General features: G+C 38.2%; 1 protein-coding gene across 2 annotated transcripts; it reads right to left on the bottom strand.

Moving 5' to 3' along the window:
• Window positions 1-766: 766 nt before the first annotated feature.
• Window positions 767-4,749, bottom strand: LOC127074586 (serine--glyoxylate aminotransferase). 2 transcript variants are annotated; one of them, XM_051015909.1, is made up of 7 exons: window positions 4,627-4,749; window positions 4,449-4,537; window positions 3,756-4,034; window positions 3,024-3,308; window positions 2,496-2,862; window positions 1,148-1,358; window positions 767-1,058 (listed from the first exon to the last, which is right to left on the bottom strand). In XM_051015909.1, exons 3-7 carry the CDS (start codon window positions 3,958-3,960, stop codon window positions 921-923), a joined length of 1,206 nt encoding a protein of 401 aa, XP_050871866.1. In that variant the 5' UTR covers window positions 3,961-4,034; window positions 4,449-4,537; window positions 4,627-4,749; the 3' UTR covers window positions 767-920. The 2 variants fall into 2 exon arrangements, with proteins under 2 accessions (XP_050871866.1, XP_050871865.1); XM_051015908.1 differs by having other exon boundaries at window positions 4,449-4,507; window positions 4,627-4,738.
• Window positions 4,750-24,528: the final 19,779 nt, after the last annotated feature.

The following is a 24,528-nucleotide window of genomic DNA, read 5'->3' as shown; positions in this document are numbered from 1 at the left end:
ATAATATTCCTGCAGTGAACAGTGTTTCTGAACCTAAACCCGCAAATAAGGAGGTTGGGGTTTTGAAAAAAGAACCACAATTAAGGCGGCTAGGATTTTGAAAAAAGAACTAAAATTAAGTCGGCTAGTGTTTTGAAAAAGAAATCACAATTAAGATGATTAGGTTTTTTTTATGCGGAAGATAAACCCTCTCGAACGAGAGCTCTGATGATATGTTTGAAATTGAATAATATATTTCAAGTATGTTAAAATTATAAACATTAATCTTTTTATATAAGACAATTCTAATTTAATGAGCCTAATTAATGGACTAAAAGCTCAAATATAAATTACTACTACAGATAATAAAAATAACTTATTTACAATAAAGAGAATTGAAAATTATATTGATTGGGTTCGTTTTACATTAACAAAAGTTGTTTTGAATCCGTGAGATGAAGAATTGAGTAGAAAAAATATTATTAATAAAAATAATAAAGAGAAAAATTGTGAAGTTAAAATTATGAGAAAAAATGAATTTGTTGGGGAAAAAATTGATAATATTTTAAACGATCTCATTTTTTTAAGTGCATCACCTTTGTTCAACAGTAAAATAATTGTAACACTTAAATATACTTTTGTTGAATGAGCTAGTGAAATTGAGTCTCTTTACAAATATATAGTCGTACTACTTGTTACAATGGATGTTTATAGTACTTTACCTATAACAACATTGATTCTTTGGTGTCCACAAGAGAGTCTGAAATAAAGGTATTAAATTCAACAATGAAAGAAGCAATGCATTTTATTAAAACTAAAAGTAGCAAATATGTTCATCAAGGGAACAATAATAATAATAATAATAATAATACATTATGTTGTATTATACATATATCTTGAAAGAGCATAAATGGAAGTAATTACAAGAATGAGCATGTAACTTAAATCCTTGAAGGGATGAGAGGAATATTGTTCTGTAAGTATGCACTGGCAGCAGCAACTCCACTTCCTAGCTTCACTGGATAGCCCACATCTTTCAGAATCATCTCCACACCAGCAAGACATCCCAATAATTGCAACTGAAAATTATTCAAACAATTAACAATTTCAATGGTAAAAGGCATTTGTAATTAACAATTTCATTTGTAAAAGGCTTCAATAACATTACCTCATTCATGTTACCAAGGTGTCCAATTCTGAAAACCTTGCCAGCAACTTTGTTTAGTCCCAAACCTAAGCTCAGATTGTATCTTTTCCATGCCCTTCTTACAATTTCAGCACCGTCAATGTTTGGAGGAACAAGAACAGCAGTCACAGTGTCACTGAACCACTCTTCCTTTTGTGTGCAATTCTTCAATCCCCATGCCTCCACAGCAAGTCTGTATTTTTACCATATTCAAAACCTATCAGATTCATTCACTTCAACAAAAAGTTACAACTATTGTCGATTACTGATCGCAGAACACGCATTTAACTTAAGGTGGTGTGTTGGATGATTAGAATAAGTCAAATGCAGTGTAATTGGATTTTGAAATTATTAATAAACTTATAATTTTAGACTATTTTATAGATACGAAATTTAACACCGCATAAATTTTCTCTGATTTTTTCTATTTGTAAGAGTAGTCGATTTTTTTAAGAGGTTGAAATCTCTTGCATCTTAATCAAATGAGGATTTGCTCACCTAATCTTCAAAAAATAAATAAATTATATGAAGATTTTAATAAGTAATATTTTTGTTCTACACACGTGTATTGATGCGAATCACGTACATGTTATCATGTTGAACTAAGAATACGAGAATGGAAGAAAAAAAAACAAAAGATGAATACATCAAAAACACTTATCGCTGTTATTGTTAACAATAAAACACACGCAAGCAAAGCTACATGTAGGGGGATAAGGCCAAACATTGGAAATGATTCCAAACAAAAGGAGATTGGAATTTAGCTTCATTTCCCACAAGTGAAGTGTGGTTGACATTCTATATTATCTCTTTATCTCTCATATTGCTTTCTCAGCCTCTAAATCATTTCAGTGAAAATACCTCAAACATCAATGTTCCCTAAATTATATTATGGCTGTAAAATATCCTTCCATTATTATTGCGGTTCACTCACTTGTGGAAATGACTTTTTATATTGTTAAAAAATTTACTTTTTACATTGGTTCCATAGCCAAACCAACCGATTTATTTTGGATACACTCACAAAACACATTCAATAGTTAACACAAATATGCATGTTTTTTTTCCCAGATAATATAATTCTATTTTGTGAGTTGAAGGGGAATTTAGATGAGAGTTTGAAGACGAACTTTAAAAATGCATGATTTTCGTTTAAATATAAGTAAGACCAAATAATAGAATGTAAGTTCAATAAAAAAAAACCTTTTTAATTTAGAGGTAAAAGTTGAAAACCATATCATCCCCTAAGATACGATTTAAATATATGAGTCCATAATATAAAATGATAGAAAAATATAAGAGGCTGTAAATCACCGAATTCAAGCCTTACCTGGTTGCTGTACCTAAACGATTGTGCCTTGCAAAAATATTTTCAAGTCCTTCCTCGAAAATGAGATCAAGAGCTGCCCTGAGACCATAGAGAAGCTGAATGGAAGGAGTGTATGGCCAATAGGTTCCTAACTTGTAGAATTTCAGGTAGTCACTCCAATCAAAGAAAACTCGAAGCGACTTAGCAGTTTTCGAAGCTTCAATAGCTTTAGGACTTGCAACCACAAATCCTATCCCAGTAGGAAGAGAAAGGGCTTTCTGAGAACCAGTTATGGCCACATCTACTCCCCATTCGTCCATACGGAAATCGAGAGCACAAATGGATGACACTCCATCAACAAGAAGAAGAGCTGGATGGCTGTATGCATCTGAGTATCCAAACTATAATGTGAGTGCCATTTCATAGAGACAATATAAGTAAAGAAAAGACGAGAACATCGAAAATCCAAAGGTTGGTGACTGCAAAATTATTTGAAACATCGAAAAGACAATAAGAAAATGCATTTTCATCAGAATTTTCCATGCTCACCAAGAAGTTGTCGGACTTTGGCCAAGTTATTGGTGACACCAGTTGCAGTCTCATTGTGAACAATGCAAATAGCCTTAATAGTGTGTGCAGAATCTGAAGCAAGTTTTGACTCCAAAACGTCGAGATCAGCACCACGGCCCCATTCACTTTCCACAACATCGACGTTATATTTTAGGCGCTGCTGCTGGTCAATCCAAAGCAAACTGAACTGGCCTATCACAAAAGATACAATTCGATCTCCAGGCGACAATGTGTTTGTCAGAGCACTCTCCCAAGCACCAGTACCTGAACCAAATGCAAAAGCATTATTTGAAATGACAACACAACCAACTTATTTGGTCTTGCTGAACCAACCTTATTCCATCTTTTTGTAACCTCCGAAAGACCCAAAATAGAAAGAAAGAAAAATTCAAAAAACTTACAATTCAGCCACTACTCTAGAATTTCATATAATAATTTTGCAGTCAAGTTTCATTTGGTTAAATGCAATAGAGTCCGGTTGCTAACCAGGACCGTCTTTGAGGACTGTAAGGTGGGTTACCACACATAACCTAAATTTTATCATTGTTTAACTCTGGATAAATAGAGCCTCATAAAATATTTCTCACGGTTAAACCGTGGCAAAATAGGGTCTTTAACTGTTTTCCACGGTTGAACCATGATTAACATAGGACCTCTAAAAAATCTAAGACCATCGACCAAAACTATACACATGTAAAGATTGAAGAATACCAGTGGTAGGGAAAAGAAAGGGTGTTCCGGTAGTAGTCTTGAAAATCTTCTTGACATCCTCAAGTAGCTCTTTTGTGAGAGCTGGAATTGCAGGAGAACGATAGTCCTCGTTGTTTCGGCTCATAGCCCGAATGACCTGGTCAGGTATGTTAACCGGCCCTGGAACAAAGAGATGGTTTCTTCCTGGTCCATTAACATAGTCCATCTTCCCTTAGCTTGAAATTGCTACCTCTTTGAACTCAAACAACTCTTGCCTTTCTTTTAGCACCAAAGAATCACCTATATAAAATCCATCATAAAGTCAGTATTAACAGAAATTACCGGACTCTAAAGTCCTGTTAAGTCAGCTCAGTTGATAGCTGTGAAGAAACATCTAACTATAAGAGTGCGGATTCGAATCCACAACATCACATTCAGGAAATTTCAGCCACTAAACTAGTTAACTCAAAATAAAAACTATAAAGCATACCGAAATATTTATATTTACTAATAGATATTTCATGTATACTTTTTTTATCATTATAACGATTTCTTCGCTTCCAAAACACAAAACATGAGTAGTATATATCATTCATGAAAAAATATAAAACTGAAAGAACAAAACATGGAAAATTAAAATTGAATACATAGGGAAAAGATAGCATGTAATATATGATATAATAAGAAAAATGAAATGAGAATCAGTTAGTTTACCAGGGAGGATTTCAGAGAGTTTGGTGAAATATGGCAGAAGTAAGAGCTGCCACTGCCCTCTGCACTTAGATGAACTTTATTATATAAAACTATAAATATATAATAAAAAGCAATATCATAAATCTGAGGTGGGGCCAAGTGATGTTCAAGTAGTAGATAAGAGGGAGAAAAATAGAACCTTGAGGCTGAGAATGGATGAAATGGAACACATAAGTTCTGGCTTACATTTTTGCACTTCATATCAACATATAAGTTCTGGCTTACATTTTTGCACTTCATATCAACATATATTCTTTCGCATCATTTCTAACAATTATTCATTCTGCTATTTTTTTTAATAGATAAAATGCAGTGTATGTTGTGAGATTTTTTTATTTTTAAATTTGTATTAATTTATTTTAGGAGAAAGAAAAAAATAATATTTTTTTAAAATCTAATTTAACTTAATCCATCCTTATAAAATCGATTTGTAGGATGAGAATTGTTCATCCTTATAAACATATGTTCAGATAATATCATGTTCGATAAGAGACTCTAAATACATTCCCTCGCGTCCAGGACTGGACATCTAGAGCATGAAAATAAATGATGGGTAGTCAAATAACGGAAACATGATAGTATGGCCGAATCTTAAATATGTCTCTTGATACATGTTAAGAAATGCGGTTAGGTCTAATTAATCTTTACAAAACTGGTTTGTAGGGTGAAGATTGTCCTAACTTATATACATATGTTGAAGCCATATATTATTTGAGATGGAACTCTTAACAATTTTTCTATTGAATCCGTCAATAAAAAACTTTGTTCTGACGTTATACGCTTATGTTGAGGCCATATATTGTATGAGGTGAAACTCTTAACAATTTCTCTATTGAATCCATCAATAAAAAAATTTGTTCTGACCTTTAACGGCCAGCTAGTGGAAGATAGAAGTGATCCCCTTAAATGTTAGATACTAAGTTTAAAAAAAATCAACAATCAAGTTTTATCCTACTAAGTGAAGTGAGCTACATGGATCTATTCAAAACCATGTTTCTGGCCAAATTATTAATCTAAAGATCTTTCTTAATTATTTCTCTTATAATTTTTCTAAGTCTTCTCTCCCTTTAATTTAGGGGTGGATAATCGGTTGGATTCCCAAAATCACAAAACCATGTTTCTGATCCAATTGTTAATCTTAAGATATTTTTTAATAACTTGATTTTTTTTAAGCCTTCCTCTCCCTTTATTTAGGGTGTATAATCCGTCAAACCCACTGTTAGCCTATTAAAATCCATTTTTTTTAAGCCTTCCCGTCCCAAAATCACAAACCGGCCAAACCCACAATTAGCCTATTAAAATCCATTTTCGTGTGTTTCAGCATTCGGTTTCAACGGGTTGCGGTTCCACGATTTTTGCGGATCATCGATTGGATTGTGTCCGTTTTTGAGTAAATAAAATGTGATAGCCAATAAGTGCATAAATAATAGATCAGTATCGCCGTTGGTAATACGGTTAGCGGACCCAGTCCTATATGCATCTGATAAGGCTGTACCGTATCAATACAATGCTACAATGTTAGAGAATGCTCAAGAGGTCTTGTTGCCCACGACCAGCTCAGTGGTGAGTATTGCAGATGCTACGAAGGTGATCCGCAGTGGTCGAGTTTTTGGACCGGTGTTCCCGGAAAATAAAGAAGAAACAGTTGTTGGTAAGAAGGCAGAGGTACCTATTGTAGATCCGGTTGGTTGTTCAAAGGATAAGTCTGGTGAATCCAGCAATTTGAAAGCCAATGATGATGATGAGGTGCTCCGACTGATTAAAAGGAGCTAATTCAATGTGGTTGAGCAGTTTCTCCAGACCCCCTCTAAGATTTCCGTGTTGTCTCTGCTTTTGAATTCTGAAGCGCACAGAGAAGCACTCCAGAGAGTTCTTGAACAGGCGTATGTGGAGCAAGATGTTACTGTGGATCAATTTGATCATATAGTGGCTAACATCACTTCATGCAATAATTTGAGCTTTTGCGACAAAGAACTCCCTGGGGATGGAAGAAATCACAATCTGGCTTTGCATATTTCGATGAATTGTAAGGAAGATGCTTTGCCAAACGTGCTCGTTGACACCGGTTCGTCACTCAATGTGCTTCCGAAGTCAACATTGTCAAAGTTGTCTTATCAAGGAGCTCCCATGAGGTACAGTGGGGTGATTGTCAAAGCCTTTGATGGCTCGCGCAAGACAGTTATTGGAGAAGTGGACCTCCCAGTCAAGATAGGTCTGAGTGATTTTCAGATTACTTTCCAAGTAATGGATATTCACCCGGTCTACAGCTGTTTGTTGGGAAGGCCATGGATTCATGAAGCAGGGGTTGTTACTTCCACTCTGCATCAGAAGCTCAAATTTGTCAAGAATGACAAGCTGGTAATTGTGGGAGGTGAAAAAGCGTTGTTGGTTAGCCATTTGTCATCTTTCTCATATGTAGAAGCTGAGGATGAGGTTAAAACTCTGTTCCAAGCCTTGTCTATTGCTGCTGAGAAGAGAGTTGGGGCACCTATGTCCTCTCTGAAAGATGCACAGAGAATTATTGAAGCACTGTTGACCAGTGAGGGCGCGTGGTAGAGGTCTCCGACAACAAGGGAAGAACTGGTTTGGGGTTCCAGAAGGGCTCGTCAACCGTTTGATCTGAAGAGATGCAACTCAGCTTTCGTAGCGGAGGGTTCATTCATGGGAATGAACAACACTTAGCTGCTGTGCTAGAGGACAATGAAGAGGAAGACTGCACCAACTTTGTAACGCATGGACAGACATGCAACAATTGGATTGCCGTTGATATTCCTGTTACTTTGCATCGATCTAAGTAATTGCTTTTATATTTTAAAATCCTTCTCCTATGCCTAAGGGAGAAGTGAACATTGTTGGGCATTTTAAATTGATCATCAATAAAATTAATTCTATTCATCCACATCGTTGAAGCCAGAATGCCCGCCAGTCAAGCAAAAATTGAGAAGAACGCATCCTGATATGGCTGTGAAGATCAAAGAGGAAGTTCAGAAGCAGATTGATGTCGGTTTCCTTGTGACCGCTGAGTATCCGCAATGGGTGGCCAACATTGTTCCTGTACCGAAGAAAGATGGAAAAGTCCACATGTGTATCGATTATAGAGATTTGAATAAAGCCAGTCCGAAAGATGATTTCCCTCTACCACACATTGATATGTTGGTATACAATACTACTAAATTCAAAGTCCTTTCGTTTATGGATGGATTTTCCGGATATAATCAGATTAAGATGGCACCCGAAGATATGGAGAAGACCACACTCATTACACCCTGGGGAACATTCTGTTATAGAGTGATGCCTTTCGGTCTAAAGAAAGCTGGTGTAACTTACTAAAGAGCAATGACCACTCTTTTTCATGATATGATGCATAAAGAGATTGAAGTTTATGCCGATGACATGATTGCTAAATCAACTGACGAAGAGGAACATGTTGAGCATTTGTTGAAGCTATTCCAGCGTTTGAAGAAGTATAAACTCTGCTTGAATCCCAATAAATGTACTTTTGGTGTTCGTTCTGGCAAGTTGTTGGGCTTTATTGTCAGCGAGAAGGGTATTGAAGTTGATCCTGCCAAGGTCAAAGCAATACAAGAGATTCCTGCGCCTAAAACTGAGAATCAAGTCAGAGGTTTTCTCAGCCGCTTGAGTTATATTTCCAGATTCATTTCCCACATGACTGCCACATGTGCGCCTATATTCAAGCTTCTTCGGAAAGATCAATCTTGTGATTGGACCGAAGACTGCCAGAAAGCTTTTGACAGTATCAAAGAATATCTGCTTGAGCCTCCGGTTTTGTCTCCACCTGTTGAAGGAAGACCGTTGATCATGTATTTGACTGTGCTAGAAGATAGTATGGGTTGTGTTCTTGGTCAGCAAGATGAGACTAGAAAGAAAGAATTTGCAATTTACTACCTCAGTAAGAAATTCACCGACTGTGAGACTCGATATTCAATGCTTGAGAAGACTTATTGCGCATTGGCTTGGGCTGCTAAGTGTCTGCGTCAGTATATGTTGAATCATACCATTTGGTTGATATCCAAAATGGATCCAATCAAGTATATATTTGAGAAGCTTGCTTTAATTGGGAGAATTTCCCGTTGGTAGATGTTGTTGTCAGAGTATGATATCGAATACCGATCTTAGAAAGCAATCAAAGGTAGTATCTTGGCTGACCATTTGGCTCACCAACTAATTGAAGATTACCAGTCAGTACAGTATGATTTTACTGATAAAGAGATTTTGTACTTGAAAATGAAAGATTGTGATGAACCATTACTTGAAGAAGGGCCAGAACCTGGTTCCCGTTGTGGCATGGTATTTGATGGAGCTGTTAATCTATATGGAAATCGCATTGGGGCAGTGATTATTACTCCTCAAGGCACGCATCTACCATTTACAGCTAGATTGACTTTCAAATGTACAAACAACATGGCAGAATATGAAGCTTGCATTATGGGGCTTGAAGAGGCCATGAATCTCAGAATCAAGTATTTGGATGTCTTCGGTGATTCAACTTTGGTTGTGAATCAGATAAAAGGAGAATGGGAGACGAATCAACCCGGTTTGATACCATATAGAGATTATGCGAGGAGGATTTCAACTTTCTTTACAAAGGTTGAGTTTCATCATATCCCTCGAGATGAGAATCGGATGGCAGATGCTCTCGCAACATCGGCATCAATTATTGTAGTGAAATATTGGAATGAAATTCCCAATTTATTTGTGATACGTCTTGATAGGCCAACTCATGTGTTTGCTGTTGAAGAGATCAAAGACGAGAATCCATGGTATTACGACATCAAATGTTTCCTCCAAAGTCAGATTTACCCTCCTGGGGCATCTTTGAAAGATAAGAAGACTTTGAGAAGATTAGCCGGTAATTTCTACTTGAATGGTGATATACTCTACAAGAGAAACTTCGACATGGTTTTGCTCAGATGCGTGGATAGACACGAAGTAGACTTGTTGATGACCGAAGTGCACGAAGGTTCCTTTGGTACTCATTCCAATGGACATGCAATGGCAAAGAAGATGTTGCGAGCAAGTTAGTATTGGCAGACAATGGAATCTGATTGTTGCAAATTTGTGAAGAAGTGCCACAAGTGTCAAATTTGTGCTAATAAGATCCACGTTCCTCCGACACTATTGAATGTTATCTCTTCCCCATGGCCCTTCTCCATGTGGGGAATTAATATGATTGGGATGATTGAGCCTAAAGCTTCGAATGGACATCGTTTCATTTTGGTGGCAATTGACTACTTCACAAAATGGGTTAAGGCGGCATCATATGCAAATGTAACCAAGCAAGTCGTTGTAAGGTTTATCAAGAATCAAATCATATGCCGTTATGGTGTGCCAAGTAAGATCATTACTGACAATGGATCGAACTTGAATAATAATATGGTGGAAGCTCTTTGCAAAGACTTCAAGATTGCACATCATAATTATTCTCCTTACAGACCTAAGATGAATGGGGTTGTTGAAGCTGCGAATAAGAACATTAAGAAGATTATCAAGAAGACGGTTGTCACGTATAAAGACTGGCACGAGATGCTCCCATTTGCTTTGCATGGGTATCGTACCTCTGTCTGCACTTCAACAGGGGCAACCCCTTTCTCTCTTGTGTATGGTATGGAAGCAGTACTCCCCGTAGAGGTTGAGATTCCTTCGTTGTGTGTGCTCATGGAAGCCAAGTTGACTGAAGCTGAATGGTGTCAGACCAGGTTTGATAAGTTGAATTTGATAGAAGAGAAGAGATTGACTGCCATGTGTCATGGTCAATTATATCAGTAAAGAATGAAGAAAGCTTTTGATAAGAATGTCAAACCTCGAGTGTTCAGAGAAGGAGACCTTGTGCTCAAGAAGATTTTGTCGTTCAAGCCAGATTCTAGAGGAAAATGGACTCCCAATTATGAAGGCCCATATGTTATGGATGGTGAATTGATTCTTACAACTATGGATGGTGAAGAGTTCACTCGTCTTGTAAACGCAGATGCAGTCAAGAAATACTTCGCCTAAAAAAGAAAAGAACAACTCGCTAAGTTGAAAACCCGAAAGGGCGGCTTAGGCAAAAATGAGCGTCTCGGTGGATTGAAAACCCGAAAGGGCGATCCAGGAAAAAATTAGAGACATAAAACAGAAAAGATTTTCCCGATAAGTTGAATACCCCACCTTGGGGCAACTTATGCAAAAATTAGGGATTATGGCAAGTAACTGTATTCTGCTGATCTTCAGTGTATTGAAGACTTGTTGGAGCACAAGGGTTGACATCAGTTCATCATCCCCACAACGGTCAAGAGCACAGTGGATATCAAGATTTAGTAGAGGATTAAGGATCATTTGTATTCAATGTAACCTTTTCCATGTAAATTACCATTTTCAACTTTGTAAAATCTATGGAGTCTTGTCATTTACAGAATACCATCCTATTAAATAAAGTTGAGCTTTTATCCAATTGTTTGTACTCTTATTTACTTCAACTAATAGTTTTAAATTTTATTGTGATCATTCTGAAATTAAATTTTTAAACCAAAAAATCAAGTTTTTAAAATATATAAGCAAGAACTTTTCCAAAGCGAGTAAAAAGAATATCAACAGTATTTCAGTAAGAAGCAAGTTCTTAAGTACGAAGCATCTGAGGTTGCCCAAGCAGTTAACTCTTCAGGTATCCCTAGACGTTTGTGTTGATTTTCAGTTCCTCCGTGGAGCGTTTGATCCCTAATGGAGCTTCTTTTTTATCCCCAACTGAGTTGGTTGCGGCGTTTCCTTGTCCCCAATAGGGTTTCGGCCTTCCCCAGTGGAGTTCGTATTTCCTCAGCAGGTAGATTGTCATCAGAAGATGTTTGACCTTTCCCGAGTAGATCGCTTTGATGTTTCCATCAGTCGCCATCTATCTTTGCCCCCAGTCAGAGTTTTCTCCTGGTTCCTGGGCAACTTTTGATTTCTTCCCCAGTAGGGTTGTCTCCCATTTTTATGGTGTTGACCTAAAATTCCCTACAGATTAAATGTTTTTTTCTTCAGCAGATCTCCTCCGTCTTTCCCTAGCCAGGGTTGAGCCTTTGGGATGATTATCTCTCTGTTCCCCAGCAGTTTGTCTCCATGATTTGTGGATGGACCGAGGATTGTACCGGTGGTTCAATTCCGTTGCGACACCTCTGTATCCTTCGTGATCGTTTTGTCAGCATAAGCATTATATATGCATATACATTCATACAATTTCATAATTGGATAATCCGCATCTCCATATTTGATTTGTTTGAGATTCTTATGGCGGTACTTTATCCCCATACCAAATCTGGTGTCTGTCCTCTGTCAATTGTAGAGTGTCATCCCCTTAAGCGGAAAGACTTTAACCTTCCTTTGTTTCCCCACTGAGTTTGTTTTCCTCGTGGATGATTATTATTTCAGTTTCCTCTCCAGTAAATTTTCTGGATGGAATTACTTCCCTTGAGTTATGTCCTCATTGGGTCGAGTCTTGATTGATTGTTTCTCTCTAGCTCTTACCTAGATAGATATTTTTGTCCCCCAAGAGTCTATTACCCAATAACTGGTAATATTCTTCTTAGCTTGCAGTGTGTTACTTCTTGACCAATATTCGGCAAAAGTACCCTTTGGTCTCCTCAATAGAGTCCCTTGAAAGTATATCCTTGATATGTTCACTTTAACCAGTGACGAATATCTTTCTTTCCCCCGCATGAGTCCATCCTTGATATGTTCAATCTAACCAGTGACGGATGTTCTCATCCTTTGGTATTCTACCCAGTAAAAAGGTAGTTGTAATCCCTATTTTGTTCCTCAGAGAGTTAATCCTTGATATGTTCGTCCTAGCCGATGACATATTTTCTTCTCCTTGTTGGTCTTCTACCCAGTAACCGGTAGTTGTAAATCCTACTTTTTCCCCTGTGTGGAGTCAATCCTTGATATGTTCACTTTGACCGGTGAAGGATTTTCTCTTCTTTGGTATTCTATCCAGTAACTGGTAGATGTAATCCCTACTTTTATTCCCCATTTCAGAGTCTGTCCTTGATATGTTCACTTTAACCGGTGGAGAATTTTCTCTTTGATTGGTCTTCTACCCAGTAACCGGTAGTTGTAAATCCTGCTTTGTCCCCTCGCAGGGTGAATCCTTGATATGTTCATCCTAACAGGTGACAGATTTTTCTCTTCAACGATTTTCTATCAAGTTTTCGATAGATGTAATTCCCCCCTTCTGTTGTTCAGTTGGTATATCCTTGATATGTTCATCCTAACCTATGACGGGTATCCTCCTTGACATCCCCATCAAGGCTACTCTTACCTAGTAACCGGTAATGAGTATTCCCCCTGGCTTTTCCTCAGCGAGTCATCCTTGATATGTTCATCTTAACCGATGACAGATGTTCTCTCTGTCATATTTTTATTATCTCCTTACCCAGTAACAGGTATTAGATAGTAGATTTCTGCTCCTCCTGTGTTGAAGTTTTTCTCCCCAGTTGAGTTGAGTGTGCATTTCCTTAGTGAAATCGTTTTCCCCTGCACGAGCCGAGTACTTCAGTTTTATCCTGACCTATTCGTATCCCCTGCAGATGTTTTTTGTCTCCCCGACCGAGTCTTTACATTTTGTGTGGAATCCCTCTAGTCCCTCAGTAGTTTTAAGTCGTAGCCTGACCTACGCATAACTCCATTTTATCCCCCCAAAGTCTCGGTCTCCCCAACGATTTTTCCTCATGGAATGCATTATGCTCTTGCGGACTTTCGGTCTCTCTGATTTCTTTTTCCTTTGTGGTAATATTTCCCCACAGAGCGTTAACTTTTGCATTTTCATATCATATGCATCATGAGGTCTCTTAGGGACCAAAATTTGTTTCTCTATGTTGTTATTTAAGCCCATTCTACTGAGTCGAGCCGAAGATTTTAACCTTCACCTCCTCAGTGAGAATATCCTTAAATTGGGGCAGCTGTAAGACCCCAATTTTGACCCTAAGATCCCTCACACAATTCCATTATAAGCATAAGCATTGGTATCATACATTGGCATCCTCCTTCACCCTTCTTTCATTGGGTTTGTTTTGGGAGAGATCACCAAGCATATTTGTGATTATATCATACTTGTATATTATTATTTTACTAACTAAAATACCAAAAATATGTCTTTTGCATCTATCTAACTCTTTTTGTTTGAAAGGTGTAAACCAGAGCGGTTGGCGATTCAGTATGGATGATTGATAAGGTGTAAACCATAATCCACCAAAATGGATGATTGATCTTGACAATGACCGGATTCATCCATTGACCTTTGTTTGCCTTGTGTGTGATCCCTTACTTGTGATTGTTGTATTCATGCATTCATGCACATCATAACATTCATCACATCAAAATTTCAAGGAACTAAGGTATCATTTGCAAATATTTTCAGACCATGGATTGTGGACGAAGGAACACTAAGAAGTACAGTTTCAGATGTCCAAACTTGAAAGAGTTAAGGAAGCTAGCATCTTTTGTATTAGATCCCTTGGACTTCAAGCAACGTCATGGAAAGCTTCTATCCCTCTTATCTGCTGATGTAGTTGAAGGACTCTTGAGTGTATTGGGGCAATTCTATGATCCTCTCTACCATTGTTTCACTTTCCCAGATTTTCAGCTTGTGTCTACCTTGGAGGAGTATTCTCATCTTTTGGGGATACCTGTTTCTAGTAGAGTGCCTTTTAGTGGATTGTAGGAGATTCCCCGGTCTAGTATTATTGTTGAAGCTCTTGACTTGAAGAAGTATAAGATAGAGGTTCATTGGGTGAAGAAAGGAGGATTATTTGGGTTGTCGTCTGTTTTCCTCATCCAGGAAGCTACCACTTTCGCTCAAGCTGGTAGCGTGGACGCTTTTGAAGCTATCTTTGCGTTGCTCATCTATGGATTAGCTTTGTTCCCTAACATTGACGGTTTTGTTGATGTTAATGCCATTAGACTTTTCTTGATTGGGAATCATGTGCCTACTTTGTTGGGTGACATGTATTTCTCTTTGCATCTAAGGAACTCTAAAGGTGGTGGAACTATTGTCTGTTGCATTCCTATTCTGTACAAGTGGTTTATTTCGCACTTGCCTCAGACGCCTGCTTTTGTGGAGAACAAACAATGTCTAAGGTGGTCTCAGAGACTTATGTCTCTCACTAATGATGATATAGTTTGGTATGACCCATCTTTAAGCAGTTTGGAGATTATTGATAATTGTGGTGAATTCTCTAATGTGCCTCTCATTGGTACACAAGGAGGAATTAACTACAACCCTGCTTTGGCTCGTCGTCAACTTGGGTTCCCCTTGAGAGACAAACCTAATAACATGTTGTTAGAAGGTCTTTTCTATCAAGAGGATGAAGATTCCCAACATTTGAAGAAGAAGATTGTACATGCTTGGCATAATGTGCATAGGAAAGGAAGATCCGAGCTTGGTCCGTGCAATTGTGTAGCTTTGGATGCTTACACTCTTTGGATGAAGAAGAGAGCTATGGAGTTGAAGATGCCTTATCCTTGTGAAAGACCCATGTTTATGGTTGTGGTTGAGCCATTAACTCTCCCTAGCCAGGATGTAGAGGAGTTGGAAGACGCGCTCATCAAGATGAAGCAAGAGAGGGATATGTGGGAAGAGCATTTCCATGCTTTAAGCAAGAAGCATGAAGAGTTGCTATTGGAGTCTAAGGACAAAGATGCACTGATTGAGCTACTTGAAGACTGAGTGACGAAGAAACAGAGAGAGCCAGAGGTTTCATCTTCTAGCATGCCTCAGCCTTCCGTTGCTTGGAAGAAGATTGTTGACCAACTTGTCCTCGAGAAGACTCAGATGAAGGCTTCTTTTGAGACCGAGATTCGTCGCATTCGAAGGAAGTACGCGCCTTCATCCAGATCTTCTGACACTGTTGTTAGAGATCCTTAGGATGAATAGTCTCCTTTTCTCTTGTATTTTTTATTTTGGTTTCTGAAATTGTACTCGGTGTAATCCTTCCAATTTATATAAATAAAAAGATATTTTTAGTCATATCCAATTGTTGCAATTTCCATTTATATATATATATATATATATATATATATATATATATATATATATATATATATTTGCAAATGATATAGTAAGTTCTTTGAAAATAAAAATAATCAAGTATTGCATCTCATGCATCATTTGCATAAGCAGGTTTTTGTCAGGTGTCTGATTGGTGTTCTTTTGTGCTTTAGCCAAGTTGACTCACCGGTACAACACCGGAGCTAATCACAAGAGAATCATGGAACATCTTAAACAAGAAAACTGAGATTTGAAAGAAGAGATTTCCCGAATGACTGCCATGATGGAGTCAGTTCTTGCTGCCCAAAGTCAAGCTTCTCCAGCACCTGTAACTCCTCCCGCGAGGACTGTCATTTCCGAAGTGGTTACCTCTACAGTGCCCGCTTCCACCGCCCACTTTGCTCCCAATCAGCCTGATGGATTCCCATGGGGAATGCCTCCCAATTTTGTGCCAGAAGGTTTCGCTCCTACTTTTGCTTCCATGTCGGCATCTAGCCCGGTCATGTCTGTGCCACCTCCAGTTGTGCATACTTTGCCTCGTGTAGAGGATACTATTTATCATTCCGAGCCATCTGAGGGCCCAAACGTCTATGAGAAGATGGACGAGATGAAAGACCAATTCTTTGAGCTGCGCAAGGAACTGAAAACGCTGAGAGGCAAAGATCTGTTTGGGAAGAGTGCTGCTGAATTGTGCTTAGTGCCCAATGTGAAAATCCCAGTGAAATTCAAAGTGCCTGACTTTGAGAAGTATAAGGGAAATTCTTGTCCACTCAACCATCTTGTGATGTATGCCCGCAATATGTCAACCCAAATAGATAATGATCAGCCGCTGATTAACTATTTCCAGGATAACTTGATAGGTGCTGCACTCCGTTGGTATATGGGGTTGGATAGTGCAAGCATCCACACTTTCAATGACCTAGGTGAGGCTTTTGTGAAACAGTATAAGAACAACATGGATATGGCGCCAGATAGGGACCGGCTGAGGTCCATGTCTCAGAAAGATAAGGATACATTCAAGGAGTATGCCCATCGTTGGAGGGAGTTGGCTGCCCAGATCACTCCTCCTTTGGAGAAGAAAGAGATGACAAAAATCTTTCTGAAAACCCTGAGTTCATTTTACTATGAACGTATGATCGCCAGTGCCCCCATTGATTTTACCGAAATGGTAAACATGGGGATGAGACTTGAAGAAGGGGTCCGTGAAGGACGATTGTCAAAAGAGGAGGCGTCAACTAGCAAGAAGTATGGGAGTAGTTTCAGTAAGAGGAAGGATAATGAGACCAATGCAATTTCTAGTGGGAGGCAAGGGAGACCTCAAGCAAGAAGAAATCCACCACCCCGTCAACATCATCATCATCAAGTATCTTCCGTCATTCTAGTATTCTCTAACCAACAAACAATACCAATTCAACAACAACAACATCAGTATCAAAATTAATGTCAACAACAACAACCGCAACAAAGAACAAACACCTACAACAATAACAATTCCAACAACAATCATCACCAGCAACAAAATTTCGAGAGGAGGAAGGTCTCTTTTGACCCTATTCCTATGTCATACGCATAACTGTACCCATCATTAGTCCTCAAAAATTTGATTCAACCAAGGAATCCACCGCAGATCCCAGAACTACTTCCTTGGTGGTATAAACCTGAGCTTCGATGTGCTTTTCACCAAGGTGCACCTGGGCACGATATTGAGAACTGTTATCCGCTAAAGTATGAGGTGCATAAGCTTATGAAGAGTGGCATGGTGTCTTTTGAAGACCGCGCGCCTAATGTGAAAGCTAATCCTTTGCCCGCTCATGGGAATTCTTCAGTAAACATGGTGGACGGTTGTCCAGGTGAATTCAAAGTTTTTGATGTCCGGTTTATCCGAAGATCTTTGGTGCAGATGCACAAGGATATTTGTTTGGTGAGTGACTGTGAACATGATCACGATGGTTGTGATATTTGTAGCATGAACCCAAGGGGGTGTGTTGTATTGAAAAGGGACATCCAACGACTGGTGGATGAAGGCATGATCCAGATTGTTCAATCCTGTCATGTGGATGACGATGTTAATGTCATAGTACCCGTTTTCAAAAAATATCTATAGCCACACATCAACCTTCTTCGTGAAACATAAAAGAAACTCTTCAAAGTTTGTTCAATTTTTTGAGTGACTTAATGAAATTAGAAAAGTATGCAATTAAAATTGGAAAAGAAGTAGTATATCAATATGTAGTTTTGGTGAGAGAGAAATTAATGGTTTTCAAATTAAGTGGTTTGCACATTATAAGAGAGGTAGTTTCCACTTTTCAAGGCATGGTTTACACATTACAATAGGTAGTTTCCACTTTTGAAGACATTGAAACAGACGGTTTTGGTTACCCGTGGATTGATTTAGGAAACCTAAATCCGACTCTTACAATCAGCTAGAAATTTAAATTTTTATAACGAAGACCCGATAACTAGTATAACCCAATCCAAATCATCCATTGTACTAGTATTCTTGGATAAATTGGTTTGGATGGATCCACGGGTTTTATCCATCCCTATTTAATTATTTGACTTCTCTTCATCTGATTGACGCTTCTTGTTATATAACCTACATCATCCAAGTCAATTGTCTATCATCTTCTCTACTCTAAATGTTATTCCAACACTTTCTCTAATATTTTCATTTATAATTATGTCATGTCTAGTTTTACCACACGTACAACATTGAAATTGAAAATCTATCGCAGTCTGATAAAATTTTCCCTTTAGCATGAGCGGCACTTTTGCATCACATAGAATTATTGAAGACCTTCTCCATTTCAGTCACTCAGCTTGAATTCGGTGATTTATAGCCTCTTATATTTCTCTATCATTTTATATTATGGACTCATGGACTCATATATTTAAATCGTATCTTAGGGGATGATATGGTTTTCAACTTTTACCTCTAAATTAAAAATGTTTCTTTTTTTATTGAACTTACATTCTATTATTTGGTCTTACTTATATTTAAACGAAAATCATGTATTTTTAAAGTTCGTCTTCAATCTCTCATCTAAATTCCCCTTCAACTCACAAAATAGAATTATATTATCTGGAAAAAAAACATGCATATCTGTGTTAACTATTGAATGTGTTTTGTGAGTGTATCCAAAATAAATCGGTTGGTTTGGCTATGGAACCAATGTAAAAAGTAGATTTTTTAACAATATAAAAAGTCATTTCCACAAGTGAGTGAACCGCAATAATAATGGAAGGATATTTTACAACCATAATATAATTTAGGGAACATTGATGTTTGAGGTATTTTCACTGAAATGATTTAGAGGCTGAGAAAGCAATATGAGTAATAAAGAGATAATATAGAATGTCAACCATACTTCACTTGTGGGAAATGAAGCTAAATTCCAATCTCCTTTTGTTTGGAATCATTTCCAATGTTTGGCCTTATCCCCCTACATTGTAGCTTTGCTTGCGTGTGTTTTATTGTTAACAATAACAACGATGAGTGTTTTTGATGTATTCATCTTTTGTTTTTTTTTCTTCCATTCTCGTATTCTTAGTTCAACATGATAACATGTACGTGATTCGCATCAATACATGTGTGTAGAACAAAAATATTACTTATTAAAATCTTCATATAATTTATTTATTTTTTGAAGATTAGGTGAGCAAATCCTCAGTTCATTAAGATGCAAGAGATTTCAACCTCTTAAAAAAATCGTCTGGCATATAATCACTGACTCTTACAAATAGAAAAAATCAGAGAAAATTTATGCGGTGTTAAATTTCGTATCTATAAAATAGTCTAAAATTATAAGTTATTTAATAATTTTAATGTACCCATATAATAGTTATTAAGTTTTTTAATTTGTAAAAGATGAAAATGTCTTATAATTTATGACAGAGGAAGTAATTCTAAATTTGATAAAGAAAATACTAAGATATTTTCTACGCAAATACACACTAGGGTGTTTATGAAATTTTTGTTGGGACAAGATCAAACTTGTTCAAGGTGAATCAATGGTGGAAGTTGTTATTTTGATGGTAGAAAGGTTAATTGAGGAAGATGATGAAAATAGAGAAATAAGAAAAATTGAGATGAGAATATTGAATGACATTATCTGAAGGCATTAACCACAAATATTACAATTGAGGTCTATTTATAGTGTACAAAGCATCCAAAACTGCCTAATAAAACAAAACTGTTTTTCTCTTTTGGCTTCAGGAAATTGCTATTTCTGCAGCAAACAAGAAGCCTTCCAAAATAGCTTCTCAAATAAGCTATTCTCCAAAAACACTTCAAAATCCAATTACACTGCATTTGACTTATTCTAATCATCCAACACACCACCTTAAGTTAAATGCTCAATGTTCTTCATGCCCAACCTCACCACGAGTCGCTTGAAAATATCATTCGTAACTGCTTTCGTCAACAAGTCCGCGACTTGTTCTTCACTTCTGTAGTAGCTCAAACGTAATTGTCCAGAACTCACTAAATCTCTCAAGTAATGGAATCTCATCTCAATGTGCTTGCTCCTCCCATATGCTATGGGATTCTTAGCAAGATTGATGGCTGAAACATTGTCCACCAACAACAAAACAACTTCTCTCGTGCTGTTGTCCAGCTCACGCAGTAAGTTCACAAGCCACACAGCTTGGCATGCACACAATGACGCTGCTATGTACTCCGCCTCGCAAGAAGAGAGAGCAACCACCGACTCCTTTTTAGAACACCAAGAGATTGGTGCTCCGTTGAACATAAAGACATAATCAGTCGTAGACTTTCGATCATCTTTATCTCCGCACCTATTAGAGTCGGTGTATCCAAGTAAATTGCACCTTCTGCCCGTGTCACTTGCCGAAAACAAAATTCCACAGCCAAGAGTATCTTTCACATAACGAAGGATCCTCTTAACCACTGCCAAGTGTGATACCTTTGGCCTCTCCATGAACCTACTAGCAATACCGACACTAAATGCTAAATCTGGCCGCGTATTGCACAAATAACGCAATGATCCAATCAATCTTCGGTATTGAGTCGGATCCACATCTTGCTCTTCCTCGCTTTTGGATATTTGTGACTGTGCCTCGGCTGGAGTTATGACAGCATTACAATGCTCCATATCACACCTCTTTAAGATCTCCAAAGCATACCTACTTTGATGCATGAGCAGCCCCAACTTTGTCTTTTGGAACTCTATGCCTAAGAAGTACTTCACATACCCAAGGTCACTCATTTAAAACTCCTTCATAAGCTCTTCTTTGAAGCTTGAAATGTACTTTTCACAACTTCCAGTAATCAACAAATCGTCCATATATAGACAAAGTATGATTACTCATTCACTTGCACCCGATTTCACATAAACACCATGCTCGGACACACACTTTTTGAAACCAATGTCGTTAAGAAAACCATTTATGCGTTTGTTCCAAGCTCTTGGAGCTTGTTTCAAACCATAGAGTGCCTTCCTCAACTTTTAGACCCTTGCCTCTTGATTTTGAACAACAAAACCAGGGGGTTGTCCAACATACACCTCCTCATCCAATGGACCATTCAAAAATGTTGATTTGAAGTCCATTTGATATAATGACCAGCTATTGTTATTTGCTATCGCAACAACTAACCAGATGGTTTCATGTCAAGCAACCGAAGCAAATACCTCATCAAAGTCTATGCCTTCCTTTTGCAAAAATCCCTTTGCAATTAATTGAGCCTTATGCTTGATTATCTCGCCTTTTGGATTCGCTTTCACTTTGAAGACCCACTTCACAGTAATTGCCTTTTTACCTTTCGGTAAGTCAACCAACATCCAAGTATTATTTTTCTCAATTGATTCAAGCTCTTCCTTCATTGCATTCATCCACTTTGGATCGCTTAATGCCTCCTCTATATCTACCGGTTCGGATTCGTCCATTAAAGCGAAATGAATGAGATCACCATCGTTATTGATATCACTATCACGGAATACCTCACAATCTCGGAGTCTTTGAGGCATACCTCTCTGCCTCGCTGGTCGTCTACTCGATTCACCATTCTCCGTTGCGAATGGTTGCTGTCCAGCATCATTAACAGGCTGAAAATTCAAATTTCTTCCCAGGAAATCGATTTCCCCATGTGGTAAATCGATTTTTGGGCCTGCATTTCGAATCTTAGCAGCTTCAGGAAGTGCAATTTCGGGCTGGAAATTGATTTCCCCTTTCTAGGAATCAATTTCCTGGACTGGTATAGCAGAAAATCTGCTGTCAAAAGTCTGAATTTCATCCACGATCACGTCTCGACTAATCACGATCTTCTTGCTACTCATATCAAACAACTTGTAGCCTCCGGTAGGATGATAACCAACAAGCAACATTTTTTCACCCTTGTCATCTAACTTCTTTCGAAGTTGACCCGGAATATGTCGAAACGCTACCGAACCGAAAACGCGCAAATGACTCAAACTTGGTTTGAATCCGGACCATACCTCTTCTGGAGTAACCTTTTCAAGCTTCTTTGTAGGACACCTATTCAGCAAATAGGCGGCAGTAGAAACAGCTTCACCCCAAAGCTTTTTCGGTAAATTCTTTGCTTTCAACATGCTACCCACCATGTTCATAATCGTCCGATTTTTCCTCTCGGCAACACCATTTTGTTGAGGCGTATAAGGTGGTACAACCTCACGCATTATACCCTCGTCATCACAATAACTCCTAAATTCACCCGAAGTAAATTCGCCTCCACCGTCGGTTTTGAGAATTTTGAGTTTGTGACCTCTTTGTCGCTCAACCATGGATTTGAACCGTTTGAACACTTCAAACACCTCATCCTTCCTCCTAATGAGATAAATCCATAGCTTCCTACTAAAGTCATCAATAAACGTGACGAAGTATCGGTTGCCTCCATACGAATTGACTTGCATTGGTTCGCATACATCGGAATACACCACCTCAAGGTGATGCTTGGTCTTATGACCCGCATCCTTGCTGAAATTACTCTTGTGTTGCTTCCCTTGCACACACTCATCACATATTTTAGATGGAATATTAATCCGTGGCAGCCCGGACACCATACCGTGCCTATGTAACGCGTCGAGGTCTCGAAAGTTGAGATGACCGAGAGGGTAGTGCCATAACCATTCTTCAAGACTTGCAGCAGTAGCTAAGCACCTATGCTCCATAACTTTCAATTCAATCTTGAAAGTTCTATTGGCAGCCAGAGGAGCCTTAAGGATCAAAACACCGTTTTGGTCCAAAACACGCAAAACCTTGTTTTCCATGCGAATCGTGTAATTCCTTTCAAGCAATTGGCCAATACTTAAAAGATTACATTTGATTCCAGGAATATACAATACATATTTGATCAAGGAATGACCACCATCCCTTCTCATGATCAAAACATCACCCACACCGTCGGCCGTTAAAGTCGTGTTATTTGCGAATCTCACTCTACTTCGCGTGGCTTGATTGATCTTCACGAACCAATCCTTTGTACCACTCATATGATTCGAACAACCAGAGTCCAAGTACCACTCATCACTACCTTGAACTCCATCTCGAACCGTTACCAATGTGTTTTTCTCCGAACGCGTTTTCTGCACTTTTTTGGTACTGCAGTAGTTGTTGTCCAGTAACTTTCTACTGTTGTTCATGCCATTATTCTCCCCCGTAATCACCACAAGAAGCGTATTTTCATCATCCATTTCTTGCCTAGCTACCTTAGCCTCATCCGCATCATTTTCCTTGCGTTTTGAGCGACATTCTCTCGAAAAATGCCGAAACCTTTGACAATTATAACACTTCATGGAACTTTTGTCGAGTGGTTTGTAGGCGCTTTGATTACCCTCTTTGGAGCTTCCTTCACCCTTTATCCCCTTTGAATTTTGTGGATCTTTTCCACCAAAATTCTGGAAATTCTTCTTACTTCTAGAAGACCATTTCCCTTTCGATCTCTTGTTCTTTTCATTTAAACGAGCTTGCAAAGCCACTTCCGCTTTCGCCTTATCGTTTCCTCTTTCATCCATCCTTTGTTCATGAGCTTCCAATGAGCTTTGAAGCTCATCTTTGGTCATAGTCTTGAGGTCCTTTGATTCTTCAATCGCAACCACAATGTTATTGAATCTAGGTGTTAAAGAACGCAATACTTTCGATACAATATTCTGCTCTGAAACAACTTCACCGCAAGACTTTATTTGATTCACCAAATGCGTAACACGCGTCACATAATCGTTGACCATTTCCTTTTCTTCCATTTGAAGTAACTCGAATTGAAGTTTGTGAGTTTGTAACCTCACAACCTTCGCTTTGTCTGCCCCTGCATAAGCCCTCTCAAGAATCCCCCAAGCTTGCTTTGCCGAGTCACAATCGCCAACTTTCTCAAAGTTGTCACTATCGACGTAAGAATGTATCAAGAAGAGAGCTTTGTAGTCTTTCTTCTTCTTTTCTTTGTGAGTAGCTTGCTGGGCTGCAATAGCCTCTTTAACAAGAGGAGTAACACCGGTGGTAATCACATCAAGCACATCTTGATAACCGAACAAGACTTTCATTTGCTTGCACCATTTGTCGTAGTTCTTCGAATCAAGAATTGGAAGGTTGCTGGATATTTTATCGTTTGAAACGGACATGATTGCAGCGAAATAGGATCAGAACCAAAGCTCCTGATGCCAAATGTTTGAACAAGATCAAACTTGTTCAAGGTGAATCAATGGTGGAAGTTGTTATTTTGGTGGTAGAAAGGTTAATTGAGGAAGATGATGAAAATAGAGAAATAAGAAAAATTGAGATGAGAATATTGAATGACATTATCTGAAGGCATTAACCACAAATATTACAATTGAGGTCTATTTATAGTGTACAAACCACTAAACAAACAGACTAAACAAAGCATCCAAAACTGCCTAATAAAACAAAATTGTTTTTCTATTTTGGCTTTAGGAAATTGCTATTTCTGCAGCAAACAAGAAGCTTCCTAAATAGCTTCTCAAATAAGTTATTCTCCAAAAACACTTCAAAAGCCAATTACACTGCATTTGACTTATTCTAATCATCCAACAACTT

This window comes from Lathyrus oleraceus, chromosome 4 (assembly GCF_024323335.1).
Source record: "Lathyrus oleraceus cultivar Zhongwan6 chromosome 4, CAAS_Psat_ZW6_1.0, whole genome shotgun sequence".
NCBI lineage: Eukaryota > Viridiplantae > Streptophyta > Magnoliopsida > Fabales > Fabaceae > Lathyrus > Lathyrus oleraceus.
Note: the sequence above shows the minus strand (reverse complement) of the source record. Positions and strands in the feature narration are given on the sequence as shown.